Source organism: Oncorhynchus gorbuscha, linkage group LG16 (assembly GCF_021184085.1).
Source record: "Oncorhynchus gorbuscha isolate QuinsamMale2020 ecotype Even-year linkage group LG16, OgorEven_v1.0, whole genome shotgun sequence".
Classification (NCBI taxonomy): domain Eukaryota; kingdom Metazoa; phylum Chordata; class Actinopteri; order Salmoniformes; family Salmonidae; genus Oncorhynchus; species Oncorhynchus gorbuscha.
In genome coordinates this window covers 71,378,083-71,393,982 of record NC_060188.1, presented here as the reverse complement: position 1 = coordinate 71,393,982, position 15,900 = coordinate 71,378,083, and the positions used below count along the sequence as shown (strand labels likewise).

At 41.5% G+C, this 15,900-nt stretch overlaps 1 protein-coding gene across 4 annotated transcripts in view; it reads left to right on the top strand.

The window, feature by feature from the left end:
- Nucleotides 1-15,286, top strand: part of npas2 (neuronal PAS domain protein 2) — a 50,636-nt gene extending 35,350 nt beyond the window's left edge. For 3 of the 4 annotated variants that reach the window (XM_046307242.1, XM_046307245.1, XM_046307244.1), the window contains exons 10-22: nt 3,608-3,690; nt 4,914-5,020; nt 5,318-5,465; nt 5,911-5,995; nt 6,319-6,448; nt 6,660-6,766; nt 6,880-6,966; nt 7,537-7,722; nt 7,983-8,192; nt 11,057-11,250; nt 11,823-11,915; nt 13,797-14,007; nt 14,132-15,286. In XM_046307242.1, the coding sequence (XP_046163198.1) occupies nt 3,608-3,690; nt 4,914-5,020; nt 5,318-5,465; nt 5,911-5,995; nt 6,319-6,448; nt 6,660-6,766; nt 6,880-6,966; nt 7,537-7,722; nt 7,983-8,192; nt 11,057-11,250; nt 11,823-11,915; nt 13,797-14,007; nt 14,132-14,329 (1,839 nt within the window). In that variant the 3' untranslated portion in view covers nt 14,330-15,286. The remainder of the gene's footprint in view (nt 1-3,607; nt 3,691-4,913; nt 5,021-5,317; nt 5,466-5,910; nt 5,996-6,318; nt 6,449-6,659; nt 6,767-6,879; nt 6,967-7,536; nt 7,723-7,982; nt 8,193-11,056; nt 11,251-11,822; nt 11,916-13,796; nt 14,008-14,131) is intronic. The other variant, XM_046307243.1, reaches the window with a different exon arrangement.
- The last annotated feature ends 614 nt before the right edge of the window (nt 15,287-15,900 follow it).

Below are 15,900 nucleotides of genomic sequence, written 5' to 3'. Positions count from 1 at the left end.
TTGTTAGATACAAAAATAGCAGTAGGCCTTTGCTAAAAATGGTTGCCCCTCTGCTGATGAGCTTGTAAAGTAAACAGTTCATATTTTTGATCACCAACATTGTTTTGAGCTGCATATTTAACTATTATGGCAATACTCTCTTCTTATAATTTGACATTTGTGCTGCACCCAATCCTATAGCTGTATAGCAAATCACCAATATGTTTGCTTATTCACCACCTGAGCTGTGTTGATTGACAGTATGGTGATTTTGAATCAGTTACAGAGTTTAATGTAGGAGATACCTGAGGATGGATCAGCAACATTGTAGTTACTCCACAATACTAACATAAATGACAGAGTGAAAAGAAGGAAGCCTGTACAGAGAAAATATATTCCAAAACATGTATCCTGTTTGCAATAACTCACTAAAGTAATACTGCAAAAAAATGTGCAAAATAAATAACTTTTTGTCCTGAATACAAAGCATTATCTTTGGGGCAAATCCACTGTAGTTGCTTACTAAGACAACATTGAATGTTCCTGAGTGGTCTAGTTACATTTTTTTTTAAATTAATCGACTTGAAAATCTATGTCAAGACTTGAAAATGGCTGTCTAGCAATGATCAACATTATTTGACAGAGCAAATTTTGTGCAATCCAGGTGTGCAAAGCTCAGAGACTCACTCAGAAAGACTCCCAGCTGTAATCACTGCCTAAGGTGTTAACATGTATAGACTCAGGGGGTTGAATACTTTTCTAATCCAGATATATTAGTGTTTTTCTTTATTATTATTATATATTTTTTCTAACTTTGACATTACAGAGTATTTTGTGTAAACGGTTGACAGAAAATGTCAATTAAATCCATTTTAATCCCACTTTGTAACAAAATAAAATGTGGGAAAAGTCAAGGGGTGTGAATACTTTTTGAAATCACTGTAGAGGGTAGTTGTCATTTCATTGAACTATTGTTTTAAAGTCAAAATCAAATCACATTTGATTGATCACATACACATATTTAGAAGATGTTATTGGTCACATACACATATTTAGAAGATGTTATTGGTCACATACACATATTTAGAAGATGTTATTGGTCCCATCCACATATTTAGAAGATGTTATTGGTCACATACACATATTTAGAAGATGTTATTGGTCCATACATATTTAGAAGATGTTATTGGTCCCACCAGGTTGCCATCCACATATTTAGAAGATGTTATTGGTCAAAACAAGGAGAGAAATAGGGACAATCAGGGAAAAGGATCGGGAACACACATATTTAGAAGATGTTATTGGTCCCATCCACATATTTAGAAGATGTTATTGGTCACATACACATATTTAGAAGATGTTATTGGTCACATACACATATTTAGAAGATGTTATTGATCACTTACACATATTTAGAAGATGTTATTGGTCACATACACATATTTAGAAGATGTTATTGGTCCCATCCACATATTTAGAAGATGTTATTGGTCCCATCCACATATTTAGAAGATGTTATTGGTCATCATACAAATATTATTTAGAAGATGTTATTGGTCACATCACATATTTAGAAGATGTTATTGATCACTTACACATATTTAGAAGATGTTATTGGTCACATACACATATTTAGAAGATGTTATTGGTCCCATCCACATATTTAGAAGATGTTATTGGTCACATACACATATTTAGAAGATGTTATTGGTCCCATACACATATTTAGAAGATGTTATTGGTCACATACACATATTTAGAAGATGTTATTGGTCACATACACATATTTAGAAGATGTTATTGGTCCCATACACATATTTAGAAGATGTAATCAAATCAAATCAAATTTTATTTGTCACATACACATGGTTAGCAGATGTTAATGCGAGTGTAGCGAAATGCTTGTACTTCTAGTTCCGACAATGCAGTGATAACCAACAAATAATCTAACTAACAATTCCAAAACTACTGTCTTATACACAGTGTAAGGGGATAAAGAATATGTACATAAGGATATATGAATGAGTGATGGTACAGAGCAGCATACAGTAGATGGTATTGAGTACAGTATATACATATGAGATGAGTATGTAGACAAAGTAAACAAAGTGGCATAGTTAAAGTGGCTAGTGATACATGTATTACATAAGGATGAAGTCGGTGATGTAGAGTACAGTATATACGTATGCATATGAGATGAATAATGTAGGGTAAGTAACATTATATAAGGTAGCATTGTTTAAAGTGGCTAGTGATATATTTACATCATTTCCCATCAATTCCCATTATTAAAGTGGCTGGAGTTGGGTCAGTGTCAATGACAGTGTGTTGGCAGCAGCCACTCAATGTTAGTGGTGGCTGTTTAACAGTCTGATGGCCTTGAGATAGAAGCTGTTTTTCAGTCTCTCGGTCCCAGCTTTGATGCACCTGTACTGACCTCGCCTTCTGGATGATAGCGGGGTGAACAGGCAGTGGTTCGGGTGGTTGATGTCCTTGATGATCTTTATGGCCTTCCTGTAACATCGGGTGGTGTAGGTGTCCTGGAGGGCAGGTAGTTTGCCCCCGGTGATGCGTTGTGCAGACCTCACTACCCTCTGGAGAGCCTTACGGTTGAGGGCGGAGCAGTTGCCGTACCAGGCGGTGATACAGCCCGCCATGATGCTCTCGATTGTGCATCTGTAGAAGTTTGTGAGTGCTTTTGGTGACAAGCCGAATTTCTTCAGCCTCTTGAGGTTGAAGAGGCGCTGCTGGTCACATACACATATTTAGCAATGTTATTGATCACATACACATATTTAGCAGATTTTTTAGCAGGTGTAGCGAAATGCTTGTGTTCCTATCTCCAACAGTACAGTAATATCTAAGAATTCACAACAATACACACAAATCTAAAAGTAAAATAGAAAGAATGGAATTAAGAAATATATAAATATTAGGATGAGCAATGTCGGAGTGGCATTACAGTATATACATATGAAATGAGTAAAGCAGTATGTAGTGTTCCATTATTAAATTGACCAGTAATTCCATGTCTATGTACATAGGGCAGCAGCCTCTAAGGTGCAGGGTTGAGTAACTGTGTGGTAGCCGGCTAGTGATGGCTATTTAACAGTCTGATGGCCTTGAGATAGAAGCTGTTCTTAGCTTTGATGCAAGGACAAGTGTTTGGTGATTGAATTGATGTTGAATATGAAATTATGTATTACATCATGTGGTTTGAAGGAAGGAAGGTTATTCTATTCATTTAATCATTAAATGGCTTTACTTTTCTATTAACGTTGAAATAATCGTATCATTAAGTGGCAGAAAGAACCTTTTTACACAACACGGATCCACTTTTGAGACTTACAAGGTTACAATTACAACACCCCCCTAAAAACTATTTTACAAAAGTCTCAGGATTTTGATACTCTGCACTTTAAGTGTCTCTATGGTGAGGGACTTGATTAGTTATGAACGAGGAATTCACTACAAAGCAGTTCTGAGATATGATGTGAAAACTTACAACTCAGATCTAGACTTTTCGTAGATAGAACCTTATAATTGCATGGTCACCAATAGTTTTTTGGGGGGAATTTAAGGATTGGTTCTCTAGTGTCTTAAATTGTATTTTTGTTACTTTTACCAGGATTTGTGTAATGTGGAAGATCCCTGTGATGAATTCACATCCAGACACAGCCTTGAATGGAAGTTCCTGTTCTTAGATCACAGGTAAGAGGAGCAAAGAAAACTGTACATTTTGTCCTCCATCTGTTATCAGTCTTTAATTGAGTAGATTCATATCCTGATGGAAATCCACACTGTCATCGGTGCCCATCAACTGGCATCCTCTGGGCTGCATATCTTTGGCGCTACAGTAACATATATATTTAAGAGGACAACTGCTGTTCTCTCCTGTCCCTATCTTGGCATTAACATGACATTGTTGTTTGTAAACTCTGTCTACTGGCGTGTCATACTGCCCCACTGTGTCCCTTGGTAATGTTCCATCTGATTGGCTTTGGGTGAACAGGCTCAGTGTTCAGCAGACTGCTGGTGCTAGTGGCGTGACTGACTGATTGTGCTAGTTTCCACTGTGTGGCCTCGCGTCCTCACTAAGTAAGGCATTTAGACCTACTGCCCTGCCCTGGATAGTGAGAGTGAGACACAAGATTAGTCTGCAATGTCACAGGTGATAAAGGACCAATGAGAAACAGCCCAGACTGCAACATTCTATCATTCATGACACCACCAGTGCAGTATCAAATCAAATCCCTTAGTACCTGCTAATCAAAGACTCTTGTGAATTCAGAGCAGGGAGGATGGCAACCTCCCCGAGATTATTAGATAACTGTAAAGAAGGTAAAAACCAAGGGAGGAAATTGTACGTCCTGTGATCTGCTGAGCTATAATTGGACATTCACAGCTCCTTGCCAAACTGCTGTGATCTGCGCTGGGTCTCAAGAATGGCTCCCGCTATAATGTGACCTGCATGCCATTCTGAATTTGGCTTATGGGGGCCTAGGCTAAGTGGATTTAACTGAGCATTGATGAATGAAATGCACCAAGTGAGCCAAAATCACGTCATAATCATAGCTGTGATTATACGACATTGCCATGTTTACGCATTTTTTAGGCATTCGCAACATCGCACTCGCTCAGCCCTAGCCTATTTAGTGTGGTGATATTCTGTCAATGTGTCATAACTTTATGGATCATATGAAGTTATATTGCCCTGTGTGCTTGAGGCAGTACAAACGTAGGTTTATTAATCATAATGTTCATGTATTTGTCAATGTACTTGTCAAGGTAATTATGACATTATCAATCAAGTTATTCTCTCAAGGCTGCAAAATAGTACATTCCGACAAAATAAATACTTAAATGTCACAGTCTAACCAGTCTGTTGCTATAAAACATAGCTGCCTAATATCTTGGTTATTCTCTCTTTCCAGAGCTTCACCAATCATCGGCTACTTGCCCTTTGAGGTTCTTGGGACTTCTGGCTATGATTACTATCATGTGGATGACTTGGAGCTTATAGCGCGGTGTCATAAGCAATGTAAGCAACTCTCTCCACTACCTCTTTCATCCCTCTCTCCCTCTCTCCTCCCGCTCTCCCGCTCTCCCGCTCTCCCTCACTACCACAGGATCCAGGCAGCCATTTCAAAGAAAGAGGTCATCCCACTGTAGTTACATTTCTATTTCCACTTCACCAATGTTCATAAAAAGCCCAGACTTCTGAGACTGTTTAGAGCTTGCTACTCCTGATGTTTTAGGATTTTGGGAACAAGGGCAGTGTAGTGATTTGTGTATTCCTGACTGCTCTGTTGAAAATGTTCCTGTGTTGTCTTCACAGTAATGCAGTTTGGGAAGGGTAAATCCTGCTACTATCGGTTTCTGACCAAGGGTCAGCAGTGGATCTGGCTCCAGACACACTACTACATTACATACCACCAGTGGAACTCCAAGCCAGAGTTCATAGTGTGCACTCACACAGTCGTCAGGTAAACCTAATTCCTCTGTCTCTCTCTGTCATGTTTCGTCAAATATACTCTGATGCTGCCTGAGGGTCAGAACCCTCACGCAGCTGTCTGTCATTAGCTATTGTAAATTGAGGATGAATATCTGAACGCCTTGAAGAAAGATCTGGCCTTATTGGCCATGTATTCTTGTAATCTCCACCCAGCACAGCCAGAAGAGGACTGGCCACCCCTCAGAGCCTGGTTCCTCTCTAGGTTACTCCCTAGGTTCCAACCTTTCTGGAGAGTTTTTCCTAGCCACTGTGCTTCTGCATCTGCATTGCTTGCTCTTTGGAACTTTAGACTGAGTAGATGTAAAAAGTGCTTTATAAAACAAATTTGATTGATTGTTGATGGAAAAGCTAGGCTTATGGGCAAATCATTTGACATTTGATCTGTCTTTCTATCACACTCTGTCACGGACTTGAAGTTACGCGGAGGTGAGAGCGGAGAGGAGGAGAGAGTTTGGCTTGGAGGAGACGTCACCTGAGATGGCCACTTCGTCCTCCATAAAGGTATGAAGAAGAGTCACTAGGATCAAATATAAATAATGAATCATAAAGAATGTTACAATAACATCCAGTATTCAAGTTTCCATATAAACAGCCATTTTACCACGTTCAATCATGTACATTACAATCATGTACAGTAGTGCTCTACTTCCCAATCCTGTGTCAGTGTTCAGAGTTAAGTGGGATAGTGAAATTCCATGTTAATACAGAGCTTTCAAGTGTCAGGCATTGTTGTGTGTATTCTGAGTGGGTAAAAGCTAATATGTCCCAGATCTTATTAGCGCTGTCAGTACTTGATACTCCTCTGTCTATCCTGTGTGTTCCAGGCTCAGGAGGTGTACCTGGACATCTGTCCCAATCTGGACCCTCCCGGACAGGACAGGATGAGCGGGGCATGCTCAGTGTCCTCCCACAGCTCCCGGAAATCCTCCCACACAGCCCTGTCCGACTCGGCATGTGAGTCCCTCTGTTGCTCTCTTTGTCCAGCCAACCCAAATGAACTGAATTAGTCCGTTTAGACTTGAACCCTGTACCATACAACACCACTTTCACCCTAATCCAAACTCTGCACCACCATACACTCACTTACTGTATACAATTTTGGATTTAAATGGTTAATTATGAAGTATGCGTAACCTTCTACATATTGAATCATTTTCCCCACCAGCCAACACGTCCTTGCGGTTCACAGACGCTTGCACACCATCACGACAGTCTGCATCAGTCGCGGGGACAGAGAAGAATTTGGCCAGACTTGTGCCCAGTAGTTCAAAGGTCAGTTCACCTCATTAAGAACTAGCCAGTGGAAAAACCAATACTTGTAGAAAAACATCAGCCTGGAATCCTGCTCAACTCCCCGTCTGTTTTTGTTGTCCTTCACCTTATAGACTTTGGTACAGAGGCAAAACTCTTTTGACCTCCTTCCCCAACTGAGCCTACCCCCTTCTCCTACCTGCAGCCAGCACTCCGTAATGGTTGGTGTTTAGTCTAATCTCTCCTGTCTGTCTGTCGCCTGCCTGCTTACTGTTTGTCTAGTAGTCTCCCAGTATTATGACAGCTTGCTCTTGTCTGTTGGTTGACATCCTCATTTGTTTGTGTGAAATGCCTCCACTCCCACTTGATTTTAGACCACAGCAACGTAATTGGGGATGATCATATTATAGCTGTAAATGTAGATGACAATTAAATTCCAGATGTAAAACTACTATTCTCAAGAATGTATAAATTGTCTCAAGATGATCACTTCAACTCATGTTAAATGAGGCCCAGTAAAAGCATCTCCTACATCTGCATGAAAACAAGAAGAAGAGCTGGAAACAAGAAGAGCTGGAAGTGCTAATCAAGCGATAATGATTGTGAGGATGATTTCTGTGGACCTCAAGTGCTTGAGTGCTGTATTTCTGAACTACAGCAGAGTCCTCCTTGGCTCTGAAAATGTGTGTAGGCAGCTGTGAAGGCTTGTGCCAGAGCATCGCCCATGCATGGTACTTTGTTGTGAACCGCCGTTATCATGATGGCTGTGTATCCTATTATTTCCGTCGTAGCAACAACAACAACAGCAGCAGCAGCAGTCTATGTACCAACAGCAGCCCCAAGAGCCTCAGCTAGGTGTGATGAACCAGCTCAAGGAGCAGTTGGAGGAGAGGACACGCATCCTGCAGATGGACATCAAGACTCAGCAGCAGGAGCTGCATGACATCAAGGAGAAGCTTCAGCTTGCTAACCTCCAGGTAACCCTGCTTACCGCTAGTCAGACTCCCGGCCTAAAGCAGTCCCTTAACCTAAGCCAGGGTTTCCCCAAACTTGGTCCTCTGTTTTGTTTTCTCCCATAACACTACACAGCTGATTCAAATAATAAATTAATCATCTAGCTTTGAATCAGCTGTGTCGTGCTACCCTTGGGGTCCTGAGGACCGAGATGCTAACCTAAGCCAATTGTCATAGAGTGGATACAGTAGCTAAGTCCTCCTGTGTTTGTGTGTGTGTGTAGATGTTGTTACAGCAACCCATCCACGGTGACTTTGGCCAGGTCCAACAGCAGCAGCCTCAGCAGCAGGGTCCAGGGAGGCCGGTCCAGCAGCATCAGCCCCAGTCTAGGGTGATCAGGCAGGCCTTGGCCCACTCCAAACAGCCTCTCCATGGAGCCCACGACTCATCCCCTCACTCTCTCCTCAGAGAGCACAGCACACCCTCCCCTCAGGTACCCCAGCTCTCCATCTATACTCTTATCCCAATAGCTTTAGACTTTTACTTTGTATAGAGTTAGCAGGGAAATATTAACCATAGTCCCTGCGCCCAAGGAAGCGAAGGTAACCTGCACGAATGATTACTGCCCCGTAGCACTCACGTCGGGAGCCATGAAGTGCTTTGAAAGGATGGTCATGGCTCACATCAACAGCATCCTCCCTAGACCCACTCCAAATTGCATACCACCCCAACAGATCCACAGATGACACAATCTCAATCGCACTCCACACTGCCCTTTCCCCTCTAGACAAAAGGAACACCTATGAAAAGGAACACACAAAAAGATTTGGCATGGGTCCTCAGATCCCCTCAGAAAAGATTTAGAATGGGTCCCCAGATCCTCAAAAAGTTATACAGCTTCACCATCGAGAGCATCCTGACCGGTTGCATCACCGCCTGGTATGGCAACTGCTCAGCATCTGACTGTAAGGTGCTACAGAGGGTAGTGCGTGCAGCCCAGTATATCACTGGGGCCAAGCTTCCTGTCATCCAGGACCTACAGTTGAAGTCGAAGGTTTACATACACTTAGGTTAGAGTCATTAAAACTCATTTTTCAACCACTCCACAAACTTCTTGTTAACAAACTATAGTTTTGGCAAGTCGGTTAGGACATCTACTTTGTTCATGACACAAGTAATTTTTCCAACAATTGTTCACAGAGAGATTATTTCCCAAATAATTCACTGTATCACAATTCCAGTGGGTCAGAAGTTAACATACACTAAGTTGACTGTGCCTTTAAACAGCTTGGAAAATTCCAGAAAATGATGTCATGGCTTTAGAAGCTTCTGATTGGGGCGGCAGGTAGCTTAGTGTTTAGAGCGTTGGACTAGTAAACGAACGGTTGCAAAATCGAATCCTTGACAAGGTAAAAAAATCTGTTGTTCTGTCCCTGAACAAGGCAGTTAACCCCCCACTGTTCCTAGGCTGTCATTGAAAGTAAGAATTTGTTCTTATCTGACTTTCCTAGTTAAATAAGGCTAAAACAAAATTAAAAAATATATAGGCTAATTGACATCATTTGAGTCAATTGGAGGTGTACCTGTGGATGTATTTCAAGACCTACCTTCAAACTCAGTGCCTCTTTGCTTGACATCAAAAGAATCAAAAGAAATCAGCCAAGACCTCAAAAAAAGAATTGTAAACTTCTACAAGTCTGGTTCATCCTTGTGAGCAATTTCAAAACGCCCGAAGGTGCCCCATTAATCTATACAAACAATAGTAAACACCATGGGATCACACAGCCGTCATACCGCTCAGGAAGGAGATGCGTTCTGTCTCCTAGAGATGAACGTACTTTGGTGCTAAAAGTGCAAATCAATCCCAGAACAACAGCAAGGGACCTTGTGAAGATGCTGGAGGAAACAGGTACAAAAGTATCTATATCCACAGTAAAACGAGTCCTATATCGACATAACCTGTAAGGCCACTCAGCAAGGAAGAAGCCACTGCTCCAAAATCGCCATATAAAAGCCAGACTACAGTTTGCAACTGCGCAGGGGGACAGAGATTGTACTTTTTGGAGAAATGTCTTCTGGTCTGATGAAACAAAAATAGAACTGTTTGGCCATAATGACCATCGTTATGTTTGGAGGAAAACCATCCCAACCGTGAAGCACGGGGGTGGCAGCATCATGTTGTGGGGGTGCTTTGCTGCCTTAGGGACTGGTGGATTTGACAAAATAGATGGCATCATGAGGAAGTACAATTATGTGGATAAATTGAAGCAACATCTCAAGACATCAGTCAGGAAGTTAAAGCTAATTAATGGGTCTTCCAAATGGACAATGACCCCAAGCACACTTCCAAATGTGTGGCAAAATGGCTTAAGGGCAACAAAGTCAAGGTATTGGAGTAGCCATCACAAAGCCCTGACCTCAATCCTATAGAGAAATTGTGGGCAGAACTGAAAAGGCGTGTGCGAGCAAGGAGGCCTACAAACCTGACTCAGTTACACCAGCTCTGTCTGGAGGAATGGGCCAAAATTCATCAACTTATTGTGGGAAGCTTGTGGAAGGCTACCTGAGACCTTTGACCCAATCCAAACAATTTAAAGGCAATGCTACCAAATACGAATTGAGTGTATGTAAACTTCTGACCCACTGGGAATGTGATAAAATAAATAAAAACTGAAATAAATCATTCTCTCTACTATTATTCTCACATTTCACATTCTTAAAATAAAGTGGTGATGATAACTGACCTAAGACAATAATTTTTACTATGATTAAATAAAGAATTATTAAATGTATTTGACTAAGGTGTATGTAAACTTCCGACTTCAACTGTATATAATAAGCAGTGTCAGAGGAAAGCCCAAAAAATTGTCATAGACTTCAGTCACCCAAGTGATAGACTGTTTTCTCTGCTACCACACGGCAAGCGGTATCGGAGCGCCAAGTCTAGGACCAAAAGGCTCCTCAACAGCTTCTATCCCCAAGTCATAAGACTGCTGAACAATTAATCAAATGGCCACCGGACTATTTGCATTGACAACCCCCCTCCCCATTTGTTTTGTACACTGCTGCTACTCATTGACTCGGCACCGGTACCCCTGTATATAGCCTATTGTTATTTGATTGTGTTACTTTTAATATTCTTTACTCTAGTTTATTTGGTATATATTTTTTAAACTCTTCTTGAACTGCACTGTTGGTTAAGGGCTTGTTAGTAAGCATTTCATGGTAAGGTCTACACACTGGTTGTATTTGGCACATGTGACAAATAAAGTTTGATTTGATTTCAAATATACAAGGACGTGTTTTGTTCATGACTGTAGTCAACCTGGTGTTAATGTCCCTGTTGTTGTTGTTTAGGTGCAACAGAGATTGATAAGGAATGCAGGCGGGCAGATGCAGGCAGTCAGTCTCCCGGTGCACACCCACACCAGCCTGACCATGCCCTTTTACAGCAACCCCATGATGTTCTCTCAGCAGATGAACACACAGCCACTGCAGGACGCAAACCAAAGACACTCAGACACCGAGTTCAGTCAAGAGGGACAGTTACGGTGAGCCCTACAGACAGTAAAACACTCTGATTTCTTGTTGCACAATTTCCTTTCATGAATGTGTTGAGTCTGTTCTTCATGGTCAGTGTAACTCAGCATTTAGTTTGGTCTGAATTGAAGCAACTTGTAACGGAATACATTTTGACATGGCAAGCTGTATATTATCAAAACAAAGCTTTATGATTTGAAGTTATTCATAACTACATTGTATGAATTCTGAATGAAAGAGCACCTGCTTAACACCAGCTTACCTTGAAGTGAAAGTAACTTGATATGAAAGTCTTGTCCTTCTGTTAACTTAATCAAAAATAAAAGTAGATTTGAGTTCTTCAGGTTGAAATCAAATGGTTTGAAGAAAAAGGTTAGGGTGACATTGGAGAGGGAATAGTCTCCTTGAGTCACAAAACCTTTTGTCTTGTCTATTGGACTCACACTGTATTTTGGAGATGGATAAGTATGTCAAGGGTGGAAAATACCAGTTTGTGCAATCTCAGCCCTCATGGCCCAGGGGTCATTTTTAGAAAGGTTGGAGTTCCAGATTTGACACTGACATAGACCGTTCTTTCTGGCAGCATGCTGCTCAACCAGCCAATGCATACCCTCTTACCTGATAGCAGTATGAGCTCCCAGACTTCCCAGTGCAACACAGCCATCCAGCACACCAAGTAAGTGTGTGATTGAGTGTGTATATAATCATTATGTTGACTTTATTTACATGGTCTGTTATTTGACCCATATGTAGTACATGCAGTGAAATATGAGAACATTTATCCTTGATATGAACTGATTGTACTTAAAACACATGATATAAACTTACAGTTGAAGTCGGAAGATTACATACACCTTAGCCAAATACATTTAAACTCAGTTTTTCACAATTCCTGACATTTATTCCAAGTAAAAAGTCCTTGTCTTAGGTCAGTTAGGATCACAACTTCATTTTAAGAATGTGAAATGTCAGAATAATTGTAGAGAAAATGATTTATTTCGGCTTTTATTTATTTCATCACATTCCCAGTGGGTCAGAAGTTTACATACACTCAATTAGTATTTGGTAGCATTGCCTTAAATTGTTTAACTTGGGTCAAACGTTTCAGGTAGCCTTCCACAAGCTTCCCACAATAAGTTGGGTGAATTTTGGCCCATTACTCCTGACAGAGCTGGTGTAACTGAGTCAGGTTTGTAGTCCTCCTTGCTCGCACATTGTTTTTGAGTTCTGCCCACACATTTTTTATAGGATTGCGGTTAGGGCTTTGTGATGGTCACTCAAATACCTTGACTTTGTTGTCCTTAAGCCATTTTGCCACAACTTTGGAAGTATGCTTGGGGTCATTGTCCATTTGGAAGACCCATTTGTGACCAAGCTTTAACTTCCTGACTGATGTCTTGAGATGTTGCTTCAATATATCCACATAATTGTACTCCCTTATGATGCCATCTATTTTGTGAAGTGCACCAGTCCCTCCTGCAGCAAAGCACCCCCACAACATGATGCTGCCACCCCCGTGCTTCACGGTTGGGATAGTGTTCTTCGGCTTGCAAGCCTCCACCTTTTTCCTCCAAACATAATGATGGTCATTATGGCCAAACAGTTGTATATTTGTTTCATCAGACCAGAGGACATTTCTCCAAAAAGTATGATCTTTGTTGCAAACCATAGTCTGGATTTTTTGGAGCGGTGGCTTCTTCCCTACTGAGCGGCCTTTCAGGTTATGTTGATATAGGACTCGTTTTACTGTGGATATAGATACTTTTGTACCTGTACCAGCAGTTCTTTCCAGCATCTTCACAAGGTCCTTTGCTGTTGTTCTGGGATTCATTTGTACTTTTCGCACCAAAGTACGTTCATCTCTTAAGAAACAGAATTCGTCTCCTCCCTGAGCGGTATGATGGTTGCGTGGTACCATTGTGTTTACACTTGCGTACTATTATTTGTACAGATGAACGTGGTACCTTCAGGTGTTTGGAAATTGCTCCCAAGGATGAACCAGGCTTGTGGAGGTCTACAATTTTTTTTCTGAGCTCTTGGCTGATTTCTTTTGATTTTCCCATGATGTCAAGCACAGAGGCACTGAGTTTGAAGGTAGTCCTTGAAATACATCCACAGGTACACCTCCAATTGACTCAAATGATGTCAATTAGCTTATCAGAAACTTCTAATGTCATGACATCATTTTCTGGAATTTTCCAAGCTGTTTAAAGGCACAGTCAACTTAGTGTATGTAAACTTCTGACCCACTGGAATTGTAATAAGTGAAATAATCTGACTGTGAACAATTGTTGGAAAACTTACTTGTGTCATGCACAAAGTAGATGTCCTAACCGACTTGCCAAAACTATAGTTTGTTAACAAGAAATTTGTGGAGTGATTGAAAAACGAGTTTTAATGACTCCAACCTAAGTGTATGTCAAATTCCGACTTCAACTGTATTTGCAAATAATCAGACCATACAGAAATCTAAGTGTTAAAGACAAAATAAACATATTCTGTTACTATGAACACAGTAAATGTAGTTGACCGGTGGATTGCGCTCATCCCTCCTCAGATACACCCTGGAGCAGCAGATGATGACCCCGTCATTCCCCATGCAGCAGGTGAACTGCAACGCTGTCCTGGTCCCCTCCCCTGTATTCACGTCCCCCATCATGATCCCTCACAACAGCTTTATCACGCACCAGGCCCAGCCCACCTACCACCCTCAGCAGCAGGCCAACCATCACTCTCTACAGCTGCAGCAGCCCCAGCAGTTCTTTCAGGTAAAGTAGTAGTCCTACTACTTGCGGTCGTGTGATCGCAGGCCTTGGGCTGGCTGGGGTTTGGCTCACTCTGTAGAATAACTAGTATCACCTCATTTATGCCCTGATCCCTTTCTGTTGATAGATGCAGCCCCAAGGACTCTTACACAGTGGACCCACTCAGGCGTTCTTCCACGCCACTAATATCCCACAGCAAGGTACTGTGGGTTATATTCAACAACAACCGCAGCAGCAGCAACCACAACAACAGCAGCAACAACACCACCATTCCCAAAACCAGACTGGCAACCTTTCAGACTTCCGAAATATGCTCACTCGGTAGCACCGAAGACTCAAACAGAGTTGTTAGTTATCCCCTGAAATGTATTGTCAAATGTTCAGTGGCAGAATTATATGGGATGCATAGAAGAGACAGAGGCTATTTGGCGCCATGCTGTGCAGTGTTATTCACTGTTTAAGAAGCCAAAGTGGCTTTGTTTTCACAGCAAAACAAAAATGAAAATATGCCTGTGGTGACCTTACTTCTGATAAGGAGCCACCCTTTTCAGACAAAGCCGTTTTTGTACCCCATGCTGGGGTGAACCACAGTCAGGGGCTGCTTGGACCGGTGGCGGCCCCCAATGTGACAGCTCTCCCAGAAATGAAAAAGGAGTCAGTGTGCTGAAGGCTTGTGCTTCACTGCACCACCAGCCTCTCTGTCCCACTCCACAAAGCTACTGGGACCATGCTTACACGTCATATTTCATCATGACACTGCTGGATGAAGAAAACTATGAAAGTAATCATAAGGAAAACAGTTATGCTATGTGTTTTTATGCAGATATGTTTTCAACAAAAAAATAGGTTATTGTTAGGTGACTCTAGTTGTGCACTGACTGCACTTGTTCATAGCATCTGTCCTGATGTTCAGAGAGTAAACACAAGCAGTGAACATTTACTTCTTCAAAGTTGCATCTTCATTTCACATGAAAAACACTTTGTGTCTGTGAGTTATGGTTTTGTTGTGCAGTTGTTGCATACTTTTTTGTTATGAAACAGCAGTTTTACAAACCTATAAAACAACAATATTTTCCCCAGAAGGAAATGTAAAGGAAGGGTTCATTTTGATGTTGGACATCAGTTGTTATTTCATCACACATTCAAATCAGTCATCCTAGATACAGTGCATTCGGACCACTTCCCTTTTTCCACATTTTGTTACGTTACAGCTTTATTCTAAAATGAATTAAATCTATTTTTTCCTCATCAATCTACACAAAATACCCCATGATGACATAGCAAAAACTGTTTTTTAGACACTTTGCAAATTTATATAAAAAAATAAAAGGAAATGTCACATTTACAGAAGTATTCAGACCCTTTAATCAGTACTTTGTTGAAGCACCTTTGGCAGCGATTACAGCCTCGAGTCTTCTTGGGTATGACGCTACAAGCTTGGCACACATGTATTTGAGGAGTTTCTCCCATTCTTCTCTGCAGATCCTCTTAAGCTCTGTCAGGTTGGATGAGGAGCGTCGCTGCACAGCTATTTTCAGGTCTCTCCAGAGATGTTCGATCGGGTTCAAGTTTGGGCTCTGGCTGGGCCACTCAAGGACATTCAGAGACTTGTCCCGAAGCCACTCCTGCGTTGTCTTGGCTGTGTGCTTAGGATCGTTGTCCTGCTGGAAGGTGAATCCTTGGCCCCAGTCTGAGGTCCTGAGCATTCTGGAGCAGGTTTTCATCAATAATGTCTCTGTACTTTGCTCAGTTCATCTTTCCCTCGTTCTTGAATATTGTCCCAGTCCCTGTCGGATGCTGCCACCACCATGCTTCACCGTAGGGATGGTGCCAGGCTTCCTCCAGATGTAATGCTTGGCTTTAAGGCCAAAGAGTTCAATCTTGGTTTCATCAGTC